This window comes from Antedon bifida, chromosome 4, assembly GCF_963402885.1.
Source record: "Antedon bifida chromosome 4, ecAntBifi1.1, whole genome shotgun sequence".
Lineage (NCBI taxonomy): Eukaryota > Metazoa > Echinodermata > Crinoidea > Comatulida > Antedonidae > Antedon > Antedon bifida.
Window position 1 is genome coordinate 17,269,160 of NC_136229.1, and position 21,544 is coordinate 17,290,703.

At 34.1% G+C, this 21,544-nt stretch overlaps 1 protein-coding gene across 3 annotated transcripts; it reads right to left on the bottom strand.

Annotated features, from left to right (window-relative positions):
* Nucleotides 1–1,058: 1,058 nt before the first annotated feature.
* Nucleotides 1,059–21,220, bottom strand: LOC144840568 (fatty acid synthase-like). Of its 3 annotated transcripts, none has more exons than XM_078696421.1 (26): nt 21,155–21,220; nt 15,147–15,296; nt 14,853–15,005; nt 14,156–14,329; nt 13,606–13,806; nt 12,653–13,469; nt 12,356–12,563; nt 12,046–12,235; nt 11,731–11,960; nt 11,031–11,526; nt 10,606–10,797; nt 10,129–10,368; nt 9,822–9,989; nt 8,451–9,714; nt 8,183–8,334; nt 7,829–8,041; nt 7,412–7,741; nt 7,173–7,292; nt 6,856–6,978; nt 6,417–6,640; nt 6,015–6,150; nt 5,445–5,641; nt 4,929–5,175; nt 3,591–4,570; nt 3,090–3,350; nt 1,059–2,329 (listed from the first exon to the last, which is right to left on the bottom strand). In XM_078696421.1, exons 2-26 carry the CDS (start codon nt 15,283–15,285, stop codon nt 2,216–2,218), a joined length of 7,569 nt encoding a protein of 2,522 aa, XP_078552547.1. In that variant the 5' UTR covers nt 15,286–15,296; nt 21,155–21,220; the 3' UTR covers nt 1,059–2,215. The 3 variants fall into 3 exon arrangements, with proteins under 3 accessions (XP_078552547.1, XP_078552546.1, XP_078552545.1); XM_078696420.1 differs by lacking the exon at nt 21,155–21,220 and adding an exon at nt 20,696–20,763; XM_078696419.1 differs by lacking the exon at nt 21,155–21,220 and adding an exon at nt 16,696–16,844.
* Between the last annotated feature and the right edge of the window lie 324 nt (nt 21,221–21,544).

The following is a 21,544-nucleotide window of genomic DNA, read 5'->3' on the forward strand; positions in this document are numbered from 1 at the left end:
CAGTATAGATTAAAACATATTAGAAATAGAGATAGATCATAATATAATTATATAAATTGAAAAAAATATTAAAAAGTACTGTTTACCACAATGGATGATAGAAAAATATTTATATTGTAAGGTAATTTAAAATTTACAATTTTGTATGTAGAACGAATAAAAATAACATGTATTTAAGAGGTAAAATTACTTAATTGTTTTGTAGATATTCTCATATTCTTTGGTATTCTCTAAACCTACAATAGCACCAGACATTCTTGGTAAGAAATAGTGACTGGAATGGTAAGTTTTACCATAATGAAATGATGCAAACTGCCAAAAAAGACTTATCAAAGGTGCACTGTAAAGCTCTGTCTACACTCTTAAACTGGTAGTGATGCCCAAATATGGCAGTGATATGACATCATGTATATACTGTATATATAAAGTCATTGTGTGATTTGACGATGAGTCACAAGTTGATTTCAGTTTCTCTATCCATGCAACACAAACTGAAAGCTTTTAATTTTAGGAAAATGTTTATGCATGAAAATATGATTTATAAGAATTAACATGCCTTGTTCATTAATCCTCAGTATCCTTTTTAATAGAGCATGCAATAAAGCAATGCAATAGTACTGTATGCAATAGTAAATGTAAAACAGTACTTCAATTTCAGAATATAGTGGAGGAATTGGAATTGCTACTGCAGTGTTAAGCTCTGTCAACAAACTAGTTTGACAAAAAAAGTGTGACATTTTTTCACATAAATTTTGATAGTGTAGGCAGAGCATTAGGTTGTTTAGAAATATGAACAGATTTTCTTGCGCTCTATTATTGTCTATGAGGTCACATGATGAAATAATCAACCCCTATTGATTTGCAGTAGTAAATACTAAATGATTTATACATATGAAAACTTATACAGTACTTTTTTAAACCAATTACAATTACATAGTCAACACCAATATTTTGTATGGTGTATGTAAAGTGTTGGCAGGTGACATGAAAGGGTTATAACTTAAGAACATTCCCAATGCAACTTGTGTAGGCAAACTCGACCAAATATGTTTTCTGAATCCGAATGATATTTATTTCACTTAGTGGATGTCATAATATATTTAAACAAAATTTACATTTAATTATAATATATACAAATAGTTTTAATTTATTTGTGACTCCATGATTTCATAACTTGATGACACAGCTAGATAAGACTTATATAATTATATCTGTATAGTTTAGTGACATTGACTTTATATTTTTTTTTATAGTAGACATCTGTATACCTGGAATTGTTGTGAAATATCCATTAATGCGACTATTAAATAATCGAAGTATATGCAAATAGGATTCCTGTGCAATATTTATTGATCATAAATAAAATAAATGATATATTGCACAAAAATAATTAATATTTGTACGTATCATTTAAATAGATTAATTTAAATAATTATATTTTGTCAAATAAGTTTCCAGAAATAAATTACATGTACTAAACTTTTATCTGCAATCTTTATCCTTGTTTTCATTTTAATAAAAACAATTCATTCAATTGCAAACATTTTCATTTGTATACTAACACTAAAATATCAAACGCAGCAGTATAAACTTCTTTTATGAGTTGTAAATTTGCTATAATACTGTATTTATATATAAATATCTACATTTGGCATCTTTGTTTTTTTGACCAAAAAACATTTCTCTTGCCTTTTTCGTATTATAATTTTTTCTATTTTTTTTCCAAACCTGATAAAATACAAGGCAATTTTGGTGTATTTTAATTTGAAGTTAACATTATTCAATCTACTATTTAACATATGTTTATTTACAATACTTTATTTTCATTTGCCATCATTGTTTGTTAAACAAACAATTCATTGGCATTTTTCCAAATTGAAATAAAAAAGTACCAACAACATTTACTTCTTTGAAAATCAATAGAAAAGCGAAAATTATATTTTCTGATATAAAGTAATAATGTCAATGTGAAAGTTATAAAATTATACTCGTACTGTTTTAAATTATTCAATTGGCTTAAAGATTATAAATAAATTGTACAATAATTGTAACATATATTCTATTTCCATCCTAGTTTTTTTGCAAAAAAACAAATCATTGGAAATACTTTTAATGTTTTTGCTAACGAAAACATAAATCAAATAAATTAAAATGTTTAAATTTTCCTTGAAAGGTAACTTAAACTATCTGCTAAATATTGCTTGAAGGGCAGACTTTAAGTACAGATTATGTCATTGATATGCTGTGCTATCTGTTGTGCTTCCTCCTTCTGAATGAATGATGCATGGTCACCATTGTGGTAAGAGACCTTGATGTCACCTGAACATACCTAAACACAGAAGAAATATAATGTATTAATTATTATAAATTAATTGTTAATAAATATATATTAAAATTAGTAAAAAGAGTTCAGACAAATGTGTGTTCAAAAAAAGAACTATGCTAGCATTAAATGTATTATGACCTAGTCGCAATTTCGGGAGGTAATCGAGGCTATACTATAAAACAGTGTAGATGAGCTAGTGTACAGTTAGTGTAGTGTTTTTGTAGTGTATAGTATAGTGTTGAATGTAGTGTACAATAGTGTAATGTACAGTAATACAGTAATAGTGTAATAGTGTAATGTACAGTAATACAGTAATAGTGTAATGTACAGTAATACAGTAATAGTGTAATGTACAGTAATACAGTAATAGTGTAATGTACAGTAATACAGTAATAGTGTAATGTACAGTAATACAGTAATAGTGTAATGTACAGTAATACAGTAATAGTGTAATGTACAGTAATACAGTAATAGTGTAATGTACAGTAATACAGTAATAGTGTAATGTACAGTAATAGTATACTTAGTGTAGTTTATACTTAATGTAATGTGTAGTGTATACTTAGTGTAGTGTATACTTAATGTAATGTGTAGTGTATACTTAGTGTAGTGTATACTTAATGTAATGTGTAGTGTATACTTAATGTAATGTGTAGTGTATACTTAGTGTAGTGTATATTTAATTTAGTGTACATAGTGTATTATGTGTAGTATAGTGTACAGTGTATTGTATAGTGTGAACATGTTGTAAAAGCAACATTACCTTATCTAATCCATAGTCTTCGGGCAGACTAACATCATCATTCTTGCTAGTGAAGCCTTCCTGAGGTCGTAGCAGGTGGATCGATCCATTAAAGCAGCCACTGTTTACATATTTTTGTGATGCTTTCATTCGATCAATGTAAGAGGTCATAGCAAACTTCAGATCATCCTCGTTCTGAGTAGGATGTTCATTTATAATGATGCTAACTGCATGAGATATTTTTGTGTTCAAGTCCGCTAAAGCGATAAATTCGCTTATTAACTAAACGAAAAAAGATTTATAAATATCAAACAATTTGGAGAAAAAAAAATCTATAATTCTACATGGCCGTAAACAGTAAGACACAAAGCAGGCAAAGGATCAGATATACATTAGGACATAATACCCTGGAAAAATATATATATTATTCTAAGTAGGACTCATAAATGGTATATTAACACTCACTTCATTTACAGTATACAAAAACTGAAATAAAATTTAGAAAAGAAAAATGTTACTAACCGGTGTCATATCAAATTTTTCAAGAATGGCCAAGATACACGAGGTCTCAATGCCACACTCAAGACCAACTTCAACCCCATCTGCATCTTTCTCCAATGACAGCTGATGAGCAAACCTTCCAAAATGGGCCTTCACAAAGTCAGGTGAGCCATCAAGGAACACCAGACAATCATTGGTCAGGTGGTGATCATGTGACTGCAACTGAAGACTCATTTCAGTTGCTATGCAACAACCGTATGAGTAGCCAACAATAGTCCAGGGACCTTCTGGTTGTTGGTCTTGAATGGTCTTGATGTAGTGTGCAGCAATCTCTTCCATTGATGCCATTGGAACATTGGCTGAGCACTGCAGACCATAACATGGTGAGGCCATATTGGCAGCAAGATCTGTTAAGATGTCAACCGAGCCTTCCATAGGATGGATTAAGAAAACTGGTTTATTATCATTGTCAATGTCGTTAAGTTTAACTAAAGTTCTTTTATCGTTATGCGGAATGAAAGTATGTTGATCAATGGCTGGAATTACTGGTTTACTTTCAACCGATGCCGTGGGTTCACTGCTACTGTTGGATAACTCTTTGAGTTTGTTAAATGTCAGTAAGCGAACATCTTTCATAGAAATAGCAAGTTCAAAATCTCTTTCCAATGTTTGCTTAACTTCAACACCCATCAGGGAATCCAAACCAAGATCAGCTAATGTCGTGTCAGGATTCATAGTTGAAGGGTCACGCACACCAAGTACATTAGCCACAACAGCTACAAGATCTAAAGAGTTCCCTTTGTCTGATTTAGAACGCGATTTGGTCTCTGCCCGCACAAAGCTGGAAACAATGGCGTGATTTGTTGTCAAGAAGTAATCAAGCGTGTCAAGGCAAGATAAGATACGTTGAGGATGTGTTCCACCAATCACGGTTTCGTTATCACCCATTTGTTCAAGTACTACTCCCACATCACCAATGGCTCCCCACTGAATGGCCAAACCTAAAAAGAAAAAGAAAATAATTATAATTTGATAAATCTCGCAATACATTTATAGTTCTTCATGCAAACAATCCTGTACATACCATATTTGTCTTTAAAATGGGTATGATCTGCTACTACTAGGGATAAGCTGCCAGCTTTTGAAATATTAATTTAATTTTATCGATTGACTGTTTCATACATGATATGCGTTATCTTGATAAGGCTTTACAGCTGCATTTCCAAAGGATATTACATCATTTATAATTTATGAATATATGTGCAGGAAGGAAACCAAACGTAGAAAGAAATTTGTATTCTAAGCCGCTTGATCATTATTCATTAAAATCCCATTATTTTCCTTGCAATACGGTCTTACCAGGTAAGTCATTATGTCTCCTCCTTTCACAAATCCTTTCCATGGTTGAGTTGGCGTATCCATAATTAGTCTGGCCTGCATTCCCACGTCCACAGCTCACAGAAGAGAACACAACAAACCAATCCAATTTGTCATCACACACTGCTCGGCTAGCTTCGTCTAGGTTGGTTGTACCGGTTACTTTAGGAGAGCACACAGCCTGGAAGTCTTCAGCTGTTTGATTCTCAAACATACCATCTCGTAAAACCTATTAAACAGAAATGAAGTGAACATTAACAATTTTGATCACATATTTTTGATTTAAAGCTCTGTCTACACTATCAAACTTTATGTGACAAAAAAATGTGATGTGCCCATATATGGTCATGATAATGTCATCACTAACATATTTAGGCATATCAATAGCATATTTGGGAACTTTTTTTGTCAAACTAGTTTGATGGTATAGACAGAGCTTTAAAATCAGTGTACATAATTGAAGTTCTGTGTGTTACTATTTCACATTTAACTTCTTACCATAGCTAGATGGAAGATTCCACCAATTGGACCAACATCACTACTCTCCCGAATCAAAAGTTCAGCTTCCTCACGTATAGAAACATCACGTTTTGATACAATCACATTGACGCCTTTCTCACGCCAACCATTCACACATAAAGATTGGTAACCAGTTTTGATCCCTGAACGAGATGTCAAAACCAGCGTTTTTGCACCTGTAAAAAATATATTGTAAAATAATATATAAATACATATAATACAAGAAGACCCACTGAATAATTATAAATAAAATGTGTTCTGACTCTGTGAGAGAAGCTCTGTCTACACTATCAAAGTTTATGTGACAAAAAAATGTGATGTGCCCATATATGGACATGATGATGTCATATCACTACCATATTTGGGTATATCACTACCATATTTGGGCACATCACCCTAGTTTGATAGTGTAGACAGAGCTTTACACTAAATAGTAATGTACATACCAGTTAAATAGATTTAAAATTTACAAGTCTGTTTTTAAGATTTATTCTTAACATAACTATCACATTCCTAACTGTTCCTTTACATCACAAAAATCTTATTTACCTTTGTGAATCAACCAATGAGAGAGCTCCAATCCAAATCCTCCAAGACCACCAGTGATGACATAAACTTTGTTAGGATGGCAGTAAGTGTGTGAAATGGCATTTATTGAGAAGGACTGCTCCACTGTATCTCTTACCTACAAAAACACAAGTCAAGGATGCTTATAAACTACTTCAATTGAGTAAAATCCAATAAAATAAAATATATACAGGACCTCTACATACAGTATACCTATATGAAAAAAATCCTAACAGCATTATATTTCCCTCCTTAAAATTTACATCCAATGATACTGTATTCCAACACCTAACTCTTTTCCTATAATGAGGACTATAGACATATATCATTTTTACTGGGTCATATACCATTAAATATCCGAGATATAAAACCATGAACACATACCTTCACTAAGACCTTTCCAATGTGTTTTCCTTGTGCCATGTAACGGAAGGCACCTTCAACATCATCTTTCTCAAAGACTGTTGTTCTCAATGGCACAACTGCTCCAGACTTGATTCCTTCAGTAACAAGATCTGCCACTGTCTGCCATTCGTCATTACCCTCTTCAAAGAGTGCATCCAAAAGGATTCCATGGAATGAGACATTGCGAAGGAACACTGCCATTCCTGATAACACAATGATAGAAATACAGTAAAGCTAAGCTCTGTCTACACTATCAAACTAGTTTGACAAAAAAGTGTGATGTGCCCAGATATTTTAGTGATATGAAATCATCTATATTCTGGGCATTTTTTTTTATTCACATTTTTTTGTCACATAAAGTATACTTAAACTGGGACAAGATTTAAAAGAGTTTTGTCGCAAGTGACATCAATCATACCTAGTGGAGTGTTGTTAGACAGGTCATATTTGCCAATCTCCAGGAATCGTCCATGTCTTGCTAGCACTCGTACACTGGCTTGAAGTTTCTCTTCTGCTAATGAATTCAACACTAAATTGACACCTGAAAAATGAGAATGAAATTATATTACAGAATTTGATTAAGACATGTATTTTAAATGAAGAAATATGCTGTAATGTTTTTTTTATTTTGCTTTATCTTTTCAATCAGAGACCACATTGTCTCTCTTGATTATAATTAAAGATCAATGATGCTAAATACTGCTAAATAAAATCATTTTTAATAATACAACTAACCTTTTCCTTTAGTTGCCCTTAAAATGTGTTGTTCGAATGTTGTGTTACGAGAATTTGCAAAGCAATCATCATCAAGCGACGGAAACTTCTGTTGTAGATATGCCTTCTTCTCTGCAGTACCTGGAGTAAAAATATGAAATATTGAATAGCCAATTAAATAACCAAATAAAATATGGGAGACAAACAAACCATTGTATCTAACATATGGTAAATAAATACTTAAAATTATTTGTACTTACCTACAGTTGTAAACACTTTACAACCATGATGCAAGGCAATTGAGATAGCAGCTTGACCCACACCACCACTGCCCGAGTGTATTAACACACTTTCACCTTTTTTCATGCGTCCTCTTACAATCAATGCATAGTAAGCCGTAGCATATACAACAGGAACAGATGCAGCACCCTCTAGTTCCCACTCAGTTGGAACGGACCAAGTGAAGCGCTCATCAGCCATTACAGTTGTTGCCAGGGCTTTAGCTGGTAGCAATCCCATGATTCTTTGCCCTTTGGAATTATATCCGGAAAATTCCATTCCCAGAATGCAATCTTCTTGTGCAAGATTACCTAATTATAAAACGATAAGGATTATTTGGTGATCTAAATACCCATAATCATACCTAAAAAACAACTGAGAATAAATCAAAATATTACCTGGCAATGCATCCGGTGGTAGCTTTCCTGTAGCAAGCATGATGTCTCTGAAGTTGAGGGCAGCATAATGAACTTGACAAGCCTGTTTGTTATGGTCTTCTGTTGCCATTGTTAGATGTGCAGGAGCCGCAACCCATGCAAGTGATGAAAGGTCACCTCTGGTTAAAACATTCACATATGCATGCTCAGTCTCAAAACCAGCTTTGTTGTCATCTATTGAAAAAAACAGACAAAACATGAAGGATATTTTAAAAGAAATAAACGTGAAAGCAGCAAAGTGTACAGTGACAAACAAGAGACCAAGACACTATCAGATGGAAACTATACACTAATTGTACCAACTATTCAATTTACCTTTGCTTAGTGCATTGTGTCTGAATGACCCCAATTGACCATTTCTATAGACATTCATTACAAGGTCACGCTTCAGTACATCCGTCATCATCTTACTGGATAGAGACAGATCAAGCATGTCACTTTGCTCAAAGTTTGCATTGAAAATACATCTGCCAAAAAAAAACAATTGTAAACATCAATACATTTAGGGCTAAGGTCACTGTAGAATACCTATTTATTTTACATAATTATTAACAAAGAAATAAAACTATTATATGATACTGACCTTATACGTTGACCACCTGGTTCTTGTCTTATACAATTGACCATTCCAACTACACCAGCATCGTACTCCTGGTCAGACACAAGCCATAACCTTTCCTCGTTGTCCTCTTCATTTACTTTGCTTTTTAGTTCGTTCACCCATTCAAAAGTAGAACTAGTTATATTCACAATATCCAATGACTTTGGAACACTGCAACTAACTTTCTTGCATAAATACATCGTGCAAAGCATACCATCGCTTTTACGGCTGACAACTTCAAAGCCTGCCTCTTTGATTACCGTCATCCATTGGGCACCATTAAGATAGATGCCTAACTCTCTTGGGATCTTATCTTTTGGAATTAATCCATCGATGAATCCATCAAAGCTGAAACCAGCATGGAAGTTGGCAGTGACCTCATGCAAGAGAAGGAATCCATCATCCTGGATGATTTCTCTAATGTTTGCTAAAGTTGTTGGAATATCTGGAGCCGTTCTTGCAAGTCCATCTACAACAACCAGATGTGCTTTATTAAGACTGGATGGTGCTTGATCTGAAGTGTTCCATTCTACTTGGGTGGCATCTACAGATTCTAGAGCTGTCTGAAGAGATTCAAAATTCTCCAGGTTTGGATCGGTCACTAAGATATCAACTTCAACTGCTGGATGAGAGCAAAGTAGTGGCACAACCCTGGAAAACAATCTGCCTTTACGAGCGCCAACCTCAACAATCTTCATGTTCCTTACATTCACATTCTCAAGAACCACATCCAGACAATTCTTAAGGTGTCTGCTTTTAAGAAGTCCCTTTAACATCTTGTCTTTGCTTAAAACCTCTGAATGTTTATCAATGATGCTGTAAACCTGTTTTTCAAAGTCTCCAGATACTGGCAGCGCAAGTATATCTGTAACAATACGAACAAATCCGCATTCAGGGTCATCTATGTAAAGGTCAGCATCTTCTTGCGAAAATAAACTTGTTTTGTCTTCTACCACTCTCTTCATCATACTTGTGTAAGGAAATCCATCATTTGATGTCTGGAATTTCTCAGATAAAGTCTGCAGAACATGGCCAACGTATCTATGGCAGAATGTCTGATAATCATGGACCTTCTGGTTATCTTTCATCAATTTTGATTCATAGTAAGGAACAAAGGTCACATCTTCTAATGTGGGTAAAGCTTGTTGCTGTTGACGACGTGATGTCACTGTTGCATGTAGACCACGTATTTCTACACCTCCTGATGAGCACAAACCTGTGTTTTTGTCCAGAAAAACAGTCAATTCTGAAATAAACAAATAACATTTTTGTGAAAAGATGCATTCTTGTTGTTATATCATTTGAAATGCAAGGTCAGGAGGCAATTAAAATCAATCTGCTTTTTTTCCATACCTTGTTCATTATCAATGGCATCAGGCTGCATTGTGGGATTGATGGTAATTGATTGAACACGAGTTGGTAAACGAAGGCTTCTTCCTGGTAGGCCTAGTACCGACATCTGTAACATAGTGTCCAAGAATGACACCCAGTTACCAGTCCACTTTAAACTACCATGGCTTTCTAAAAGATTAATTAATTTAATGTAGACATAAATAAATTTTAAGCTCATACTGTACACTTGTTATGAGGAGGGTCAACCCTTACATGTGTTTTGCCAAAAAATGGAAGAGACTTCAACAAAATAATAAAACACACTAACCATCCTCAGTAGAAGATAGAATTCCTTGAAAAGTCGGACCATAATCATAACCTCGCAATCTTAGTTCTTTGTAAACATCTTTTGAGTTCAGTCTTTTCTGAATATCATCCTTTCCAGTCAATTCTGATGTCTTGATGTCTTCTGGTAAGTATATTTTGCCTGATACAGTCAACTGATCACCTTCAGCTACTTCAAATGTGTTTGAGGCTGGGGCTAGACGTACCTCTAACGTCACTGCACCTAAAAAGTAAAACAAAACACTTGCCTTTTAATATGATTTTCTGGAAATGGAATGCCTAATAGTTATATGCTTGTAATACCGGTGGAGAGCTTCATTGGTTCATGGCCTGCTCTTCTACCAGAAGTAATCTTGCTGGATCTACTTATTTTCTTCCTCTTGCCTGGCTGTAGATGATGCAATCATTGGCCAATGTATGCTGAAAAAACATCTATTCTAAATTTCACTAATTTTATTACCTTTCCTTGGTAAAATCGTAGCTCTATGAATGTGTATGTCTTCAAAAACAACTGGTGTCTGTTCTGGAAGAGTGTTGCTGAATTTAGCAAGAGCACGCCATGCAAGGCATAGGTAGCCTGTAGCTGGAAACAGCACACGACCATCGATGCAATGACCAAGCAGGTAGTGATCAGGAGATTCTGGTGAAATGTCTAGAAAAATTCATAACATTGTTATTTTAATTGATGTAAATATCAATCTCCACCTTATTGGCAAGATGCCTTTATCTTAAGCCACTCTTGACGAGGCTTTCCTCCATGCAACTGTATTGCATGAAAATGACCTTCACCTTCTTCATGCATTCTTTTTCTGGATTAACATTTCTATCAAATAATTTGTTCGTTTTCTGGTAGAATGTTGAAGGTTAAAGGTCAAATCAACTTACCAATATTAAACTTAGAAACTGTAGCTGAACTTCCCCCACCACCTCCAAACATCTCTACAGTTGGTACATCCCATTCTTGGGAATGATCCCAATGTACAAGAGGTGCCAATGATGGTGTTCCTCTGGATACTGGATATGCTACTGGTTCATATAACTGATTTGCATCTAAAGTGATGCCATTCAGGTGAATTCTACCAATACCTTTCAAGAAAAAGGTTAAGTTGTCTGTTTCTTTACGGCTAGACAGTCCGATGATGGCGCTGTCACGGTGAAGTGAGCGTTTCAGTATTGCTTGTAAAAGGCAGTGTGGAGCAATTTCAACAACCACTGCATTTGAAGGAATCTTTTGTAAAGCTTCTTGGAAGAGCACTGGACTGATGAGATTGTTGACATGGTAATCTGCAGAGGAGAACTGAGCAAGCTCACTGTTCCATTTGGATTCTGGGATAGATGAACTAATCCAACGAGATGTTCTACGCTTTGGAGATTTTATGACCTAAAACAAAATAATAAAAACTTTATTAAAAAATGTTAAATATCACAAAACTAAAATGTTCAAATAGATATTCTCTTCTATACACAACTGACAACACAAATTGTGTTCTTGGCTCCGGGACGGGGACTTCTTTAAGTTAGAAATAAAGAGAAAGAAGACTGAAGTCTTGAGCTGAATGAGTCACTTGTTGCTGAGCATACTTACTTTAGAGAGTTCTTTCTTCAGCTCTGGTGCAATATCTTTCATAAAGTGAGAATGGAATGCTACTCCAGAACTCTTTACTTCTCTTGCAAACACATCTTCAGCTACAAGTTCTGCCACAAATTTTCTTACAGCATCTTTTTCACCAGATATAGTCACAGTGTCTTCAGAGTTGTGACAAGCAGGTACAACACCTTTTGGACATCGGTCTTTAGCCTCTTGCCAGGTCAGACCTGAAATAGAAATATTCAATTTAGAATAAAGAAAGTTGGGTGCAGTAATAAACTTTATACTGAAAGGGAAACTGTCTAGACTTACCAACTGCAGCCATTGATCCTGGTGGAAGCTTAGCCTCTCTGACACAGCGTCCTCTCCAGTATGCTGCTAAAAGAGCTTCTTCTGCTGTAAGACTACCATCTGCATATCCACAACCAAGTTCACCAACAGAATGACCCACAATGCCATGGGGCACTAGACCAACTGCATTCAAACAGTCAACCAGAGCAATCTGCAAAGAATATAACATTCTACTATTGTAAAGAAATACCATTATTATTACACAGTCACAGTATACCCAATAGCAAATACTAAAAGGAAAAATAATGTTTGTGTATAAAGAAAAACATACCTGAATAGCAGCAATTCCAACAAATGATATGACAGTATCATTAAGCTTCTCATTATCACCTTTGTATATCAGGTCACAAAGGTCAACACCAGGGTCAATTTCTGACAGCAATTTGTGACTTTTCTCTATAGATGACCTGAAGGTGTCGAGTACCATGAGGTCATGACCCATTCCAGCCCATTGTGATCCCATACCAGAGAAAACATACCTGATGAATAAAAAATATGAAACATTACAACCAGGAGCTACTCAGCTAGTTTCTCCTATCAGGCTTGAAGATTATCTAAAAGCCCTTACCACAATTCTTTATCAGGATTGACATCTGTTTTGGTTTCAACAAGCTCATCTTTCTCTTGTACAACTGTAAAGCCACGAGCTGGTAAGCCAGCCATCGACTGCTTCGATACCTCATTGACTAGGCTGATGAATTCAGAATTGTCCTTATGAGAATTAACTGCATCAATCTGTGCTTGTATCGATTGTTCTGTTCTGCCTGTACACGTAATCAGACGAGGGATGCTACATGCATTTGATTTGTTGTTACTCATATTTGGTTTCAATATCACATGAACATTAGCGCCTCCAAAACCAAATGAATTAAGACCCACATAACCGCCATCAAAACTGGTTGGTTCTGTGACAACTTTTAGTCTGCCATCGTTAAGTCCAGGAATATCAGGGTTAGGATTATGAAAGTGTAGATTGGGTGGAATCGTATTATTTTCAAAGCTTAGGATGACTTTAGCTAAGGCAGCAAGGCCAGACGAGGCTTCAGAATGGCCCATATTTGACTTGACGGATCCTATAAGTAAGGGGTCAGTTCTATCGCTACAGAAGACATCGGTGATTGTGTTGACCTCTTGCGGATCTCCGACCTTTGTACCGGTGCCATGAGCTTCTACATATTTGACATCATTAGGGTTAATCTTTGCTTCCGAGTAGACCTTCTCTAGCAGCTGCTTCTGCATATAACCTGATGGAAATGTTATACCTTGTTCTTTAAACCCATCAGTATTTGTTCCTGAATGAACTACTGTTGCGTATGACCTCTTAGCCACGGACTGTTTTGTAAGTATAACTGCTACAAAGCCTTCAGATCTACAATATCCATTACCTGTATAAAGTATAAACCAGATAGATTAAATAACTGATCATAGAGATAGATAGTGGTAGTAGTGGTAGTGGCGATAGTGATGGTGTAGACAGTAGAAAATGATGGCAGTGACATCAATATAAATACTTCACATTACCTTCAACATCAAAAGATTTACAAGCTCCCTCAGGAGACAGCATTCCAAGTTTTAGAAACTGCAAGGCATTGTGGGGTTTTAGCAGTATGTTTAGGCCACCAACGATGGCAGCATCACACTGTCCGCTGCGAATAGCTTGGACTGCATTTTCTAGGCAAAGCAACCCCGAAGAACAGGCTGTATCTAAACTGTAACTTGGTCCTGTTAAATAAAATTATACACATGTTTACAAAATATGGGTGTGTAACCAACACTAAATTTCAAAAGGTGTGTGCATTCTCCAATAAACACTACCTATCAGCCAATATTATTATGTATTTATAGAGTGGAAATAGGAGGTTAAAAGGTATAGAAATGCATTGTGGTGATATAAATTCTGTTGCAATTTTTTCAACCTTTTACTAATTCTGAGTATATATTTCCTGTACTATATTTTCATGTTGAGTCTGAGAGAAACTGAGTAGAACTACCAATAAAGTACTAATAACTTCATTGAGAGTACAGGAAGAAATAGCTAAACTATATAGGATTGAAAATTGGTTTAACCTACCTTTGAGATCAAAGAAAAATGAGACTCTATTAGCTAACATAGCCCTGTTGCACCCTGTCATTGTGTAGCCTTGTAGGGTATCAGGGTCATTTCCAAACCCTTCAGATGCCTCAGATCCACTGCTACCAACAAATACACCAGTGTTGCTGCCACGCAGAGACTCCGGATCAATACCTAAAAACAAACAAGAAATAATAGGTTTATTGTCCCTTTATGTTGATGTATTATTAATTGTCCTAACTGAGAAAATTTGGATAAATGTCCTCTACGACAACAGGACATGATCCATTATTCTTTTTGAATAGTGTACCTTACTTACTTATTTATCATGCATTCTTCTAAAACAGAGCCCTAAGGATAGAAGAAAGGTCTCGGACCCACATGTCTCACATGTATGTTAGTCGGACATCCTTTAACAATACGTCAAACCAGTCTTTTATGCCACTACAGTAGAATCCCTAATTTGGGACATCCCTATTCAGGGGACACCCCTTTGACACTAGTTTGACAAACAAAGTGTGATGTGCCCAAATATGGTAGTGATATGCCGAAAGATGGTAGTAATATGACATCATGTCCATATATAGGCACATCGCATTGTTTTGTCACATCAAGTTTGATACTGTAGACAGAGCTTTACTCATTTTCTACCTTCTTATTAATTTATTGGAAATCCTTAATAATTAACAATAATTACCTGCATCAACGATTGCTTCATATGTAATTTCTAGCATCAAGCGAAGTTGTGGGTCCATCGTATGAGCTTGCTTTGCATGGACCCCAAAGAATACTGCATCAAAGTGAGCCAAGCTATTTATTTTACCGTTCCTTTTCGGCAAACCATAAAGTCCTAAAAATATATAATTAAAAATGAATTTGACGTTGCTTAAATTCTATTACATAAAGTTTAAATTTGAAATAATAATCAAGTGATCTATTGATAATTTTTAATGTTAAAATGTTTTTAATTTGTTAAAAAATTTTATTTTACCTGGCAACCATCTGCGGTCATCTTCTGTAACCATATCCTCGCCATTGATCAAGTGTTGCCAGAATTCTTGGAGATTGTCTGATTCAGGAAGACGGCCTGAGATCCCTCCAATAACAATGTCATCTGCTGATGGCTCCATATTGCTTGTGACTATCAAGTAGTTCATAACAAAACATTAAATTTAATTTGTTGCATAAAAACAAGATATCGCAGTTAAAGTTTTTTTCAAAATGGCGACAATTATAAAAGCACAGAAATTGAAGTCTCGAAAATACTAATATAATAATAATCTTCTCCCATGTTTCATGAAATGGGTGGGGGGGGGGGGGGGGGTACTGCAAGGAAAAGACAAGCCTGGTTTGTCATTTTTGTATTAATGTACTTTTTTGTTTGGACATAAACATCTATTATACATCCATTTTATTTATTTTATTCAATAAATATAAATCCAATTACAGTACTATAAAAAAAAGAAAAATTATGATTTGTATGAAATGTATTTTAAAAATAAAAAATTTATAAATATATTGGCTTGGAATATAAATTAATTCAAAATGAGTGGTGAGATATACCTCATTACCTATAAAAACTTCAAATAAACATTAATGAAGAAATATAATACACCATCTGCCACAAAGAACTTAATTTTTATCAGCCCATAAGAATCAGCTGAATGAAAATCACCTCATATATGTTGCCATAGAAATAATAATTGGCAAACGGCCAATCTGTATTCCCCATTCAAGAGTTTCCTCTGAGAGAAATCACTGACGCGTAACGCTTAAAATATCACCTCATCTCTCTACTGCATAGTTTATTCATAAACAGGAATATCGTTGTTAATTTTACTCACACTTCACCGATTATACAAGAGAATTGCATAATTTGTATACAGATTTATCATGTGGTTTTATTTTATAGTTATACCGTCATTAATTAAGCCTAAATGAAAAACTGTAATTTTGATTTGATTTGATTTTATCACTTTATTTCAGAATAAATATTCCATATATACTATATATACAACAAATAATACAAAACCGGAAAATCAAACTAAAATAGGAGTTTTTCCCACTTAGTGTAGAGATTTGAATATCGGAACAAATAGTTTGTGGTACACCTAACCAGACCGTTTTCACTATTCACAATTCTTAATCTAAAACCATAGACGCACTTGCGTACATTACTTCAAATAATTTATTTAGATGGACCTCTCCCAAGTGTAACATTCACCTGCCAGAAATTATTGGATGATCATTACTACTGTAGCTAATCTACTAAATGATAATTGTCAAAATTTCGTACAGTGTGCCAATATATTTTTTGTTTTAGGTTTACAGTATTTATAAATGTGAATTACTACTACTATTATAGCTACAATCATTAATAATTTAGGTTATTGAAATTAAGCAAAAAAAAAGTTATAAAAAAATTAAGTACATAACACTAAACACCACAAGGTCTATTCTAGCCTATTTTAAAATTTAACCTACGGCCAGGCCTGGTTGCATAAAATTAATTTTAAAATAATTTTTAAACTGAATCCTACCTCAAAGAAGAAAAGCACAGAAGAGATGAAGTGCTGTTGTTACAACACTGCTTCTAAAAAAAAGCGTACAAATACGAGCCTGTACTACTACCAAGCATGCACTAGTACTGAGCGTTCGTCTTAAAATTGACGGTTTCCTCAAATCCCACCCTTTTTATACTGCACAGAAAACATCAGAAAAAACCGGTATTTGCCATCAGATAATAATGTCAATGAGAACAACTGAATCACACCACATCTTGAGCAGGCATTCAGCATACCCTAACCACACTTTTTACCAAGCACACTTCTAGCCAATCAAAAGCCCCGCTTTGCTATGATGCAATCAATAACATCAGCCCATATTATGGGTGATACCATTATTGTAAAAGGGGATACTGTATATTTAATTATTTCTGCAAAATAAGTAAATGTAGCTAGTTACTACAAATTAGATTACATCTACTAGTATACAGTTCATGATTCATGAATTTAAAACGAAATTATTAAAAATTAATATTTATTCACAATATTTGATTGTGGTGTTTTATGAAATTGGTTGTTGTTCAAGCTGTCCATAATTCATTTTTACATTCAAAATGAATTTGGTTTTTGTTTGTTCTGCATTAAAATGTAAATGTCTACATGACCGAACCTAAACCACAGCACAAATTTGAGAATACACCGTGCGATGCTTAAGCCTTGTTTGCATTGAACTTGAAAGATGGTAAATTGAACCAGGTAACTTTACTCAAGGCCATCGGTAAATTTGATCATTGTTCACGCTTTAGGTTCACTCTAGTCTTGGATAATTTCACCTGGTTAGTTTTACTATGGTTTACCATTCAAAATTGAACTGTGACATTAAAACATATGAGTGAAGCAGATGATGAATGTAAATACACTCCTGTAGATTAACAGATCGCATATTCTTAATTCGAAATTTCAAGCTCACATGGTTTCACCTCATGGTGAGTTCTACTGGGCAGGTAGTGATCAGTAAAATTAATTATGTAAAATTTATGATTAGAAGCCAACATCAAATAATTTATTTAGATGGACCTCTCCCCAAGTGTTAGCATTCGCCTGCCAAAAATCCAAAAATAATAATAATAAGATTTATACAGCGCACATATCCACTAAAGTGCTCAAGGCGCTTGTGAAAACCATGAAACATATTAACCTTTAAAAACCTAAATACTATTGATAAATTTGACAAAAACCGAATAAAAAACAAGACCAAATCGAACCTACATCACTGCTTCCGTTTACCAGCAATTTAAGATGCATAGACCAGCCAGTACATAACTCACAGGTGTTCTCAGTGATGTGGGTATCTAGCTAAACAATTTTTTTTTAAAAAACAATGTGCCAATTATATTTTTTGCTTTAGGTTTACAGTATTTATTTACCAAGAGTCCTACTGGGCAGGTCAGTAAAATTAACAATTGAGGGAACCATAGCCCAGCGCTCGAATTGGACTTTTCTTGGTCAATATATTTGGTGACTTAGTTGATTTGACCAAATTAAGTCTAATCGAGGCTTTTTAGTTTACATCGGCACATATTCAGATTTTGACACGACATTGACCCCTTGAACATATCGCTGATTATAAATCTTATATCTGATTATCATGTTGTCTTAATACAATAACTAAATGTTATCCTTATCTATAAAGTAGCTAGCATCAAACAATATGCTATTGTGTTAGTATAAGTACTTCAATAAGAAATGAACTAAGATATTATAATCATTAGTCTGGACGGAAATAGACTTTTATTGGCATATCATGCATATATCGCATGTTTTTGAAACATAAGCAAAACTGCTATCACAAACCCCATATGCAGTATTTAAAGAGTTAACATAGAGTTTGGCTAAAAATAGAAAACAATAGCCATTATCATAACATATCAAGTACTGCATATACTCATCATTATTAATGTTATTAATGTACCCTGTATCACAAACATCATCTAATGACAATGTTGAACATGATAGTTATTTACTGTCTAGCTAAAAATAGAAAATAAAGGAAATTATTACAATACTGTACATGCATCTTCGGTATAGTACTACCATAATAATAGTAGTTATTTAATATTTAGAAAAAAATGCTTTCAGAAACAAAATAAATGTTCAACATTAATTTATTTATTTATAGAAAAATAAAAATTACTAAATAACATAACATAATAAAACAAACACTGCAGAAAAGATGAAGAGATCATATCAAACTTATTAGCAGACCCTCTCAGTGTCATTACTAATTAACATGATTTTCAACCATTATGCATTTAAATTTTTAATCTAATACAAATAATGTTTCCAATGCTTCAAATGTTTTCTATGAACTTTTAGTTGCCCAAGTTGGTAATCACATAATCTAAAGTTAAAGTTAAGTTCGTATTATAAGGCAAATATACAACCTTTCTAAGTTCAGTGATTTGTGGTGAATTAAGCAAAGTTCATAGAAGTCAAACTAGAATAAAGTTATCAGCATCTTTCTCTTCTATTATCTAAATGTAATATGGTCACTTCAGTTTTACCACAAACTAACACATGTGACAACATGTCAACTGGACACTTTGTTTTCATGGTGGGACACTATAATTAAAATTAACTATTACACTAGACTTAAAATTCTGAATTTTACAGACATGCAAATACATGCAATGCGTCACATGCGCAAACACTCAATGCGTCGCATGCGCAAACACTCAATGCGTCGCATGCGCAAGCACCCAATGCGTCGCATGCGCAAACACTCAATGCGTCACATGCGCAAACACTCAATGCGTCACATGCGCAAACACTCAATGCGTCACATGCGCAAACACTCAATGCGTCACATGCGCAAACACTCAATGCGTCACATGCGCAAACACTCAATGCGTCACATGCGCAAACACTCAATGCCTTGCAAGCACAAACACTCACTGCGTTGCAACTGCATCAAATCTAGTTTGCATTATAGGTACTGTAGCCTCAACTTTTCGATTACAGTGACATTAAGGCAAAATATGTTTTTGCAAATATCATTATTATTTTTCACTTTCAATGGACAACATTTATTTCTTTAAAAAACAAAGATGGACTTTTTTGATATGGTGCCAAATTATTCAAGCGGGTGGCTGACAAGAATGATTTCATCTGTTTGCCATGGCCTAAATAACTAGTCTAAAAATAACAACTTGTTCTAAATATATGATGCTTTATCAGTATATGAATATTTACTGATCAATATCCTTATAGATTCACTTGAAGTATAGCTATTCTTGGATTACGCAGAGCCCATTCATTGGTGTATAATAATAGTTACTGTACAGTACTACTTTATCAGCCATCAGCAAGGTGTGATTTAAGTTCAACATGGTAAAAATAACTTATTAGCACACTAGAGCAAATGATGCCTATTAGTATTATTAGTATTATCTAATATCAGTACTTTGATCAATATTTGCTTTAAAACAATACCAATAATATAATGATACCAATTATTGATTTGAGGTTTTTTCTACTATCTTGAGATAAATTATTACAACTTTATTCTGGTTTAATATAGTTAAGAACCGGATTTTTATTATTATACTAGGCCTAGGCCTAGTTTGTCAACAAAGTTAATCAAAAAGGTGTGTGAATGATCAAAAGTTCAAAAAGGATTCAATGTAAAAATAGATTTTAAGAAAAATAATTTATCGGATGATGGCAAATAAACATAAGTGTAGTAAATTAAGTACTTAGATAATATCGGATAATATCGTAGATTACCAACCGTTAGGACACTGACATCAGAAATAGATGAGATTAAATCAAGGCTAGGCTTACATGTATTCTGTGCGTGGTGCGTTGAGTTCCACACTCCCGGGTAAGATGATTGTTTACCCGCATGATGTTAAACTAATCAACCTCATCTTTATGGGGCCTAACATCATCAGCTGTTTTCGGCCAATGCAAACAATATAAATTAGTATTTATGAACACAGACTCTAAAAGAAACATTTAAAAAATTATAACCTACCTCCATGATGCAGTAAAATGATGTTTTACCCATTTTAATAATTGTTTTATTCAAGTCGTTCATTTAAGTTACTCTATTTTTTTTTTCTTTATTTTTTGAAAATCTACCGCCCTCTTTGTTTTCAAGATTGTTTTAAATGTTTTGGGGATGGGCCGTATAACTATATAATCGGAATTCTAGGGCCTATACTGTAATTAATTATTCGCTGAAAATAATCATTAAACTAAATTAATCGTTAGGTTTGTTTCTACTATTAGATTTTGCATACACCTCCTTGTTAATGTTTTAATCAAATTACCTTTCATGCAGTTCATATAGCATGCAATACTATCTACGTAGTTTCTGTGTAGACCGTTTGGCCGTTCTTAATGTTGGTTTAGTCTTATTTACATACTTTCTGTCTGTAGAATAACGATTATATATTACCTAAACAACATTTTAACTGTTAATATAACTTACATTTAGTTATTTTGTACAGTAGTTAAACTAAAAGGCTGCCGCGCGTAATAAACGAAACGATCTGCTGACCATCAAGTAGTATTTCACCTGGTTGTTTGGAATGCCAGGTGGCAGAAATAATGCAAATAGAGTAATCGTATCTCGCCCTCTATAATTTATAATAAAATAAATGCGTGCCTCTTTACAAAGCTCTCTATAATCAAACTTTGTGACAACAAATGTTATGTGCCCATATATGGATACGATGACGTCATATCAATACCATATTTGGGCACATCACACTTTTATTGTCAAACTAGTTTGATAGTGTCGACAGAGCTAATTTGATGGGTGATTAGTCTATTTTAGTCTTTATCTCTTGTTTCAAGCATTCTGATAATAAGGATAAGC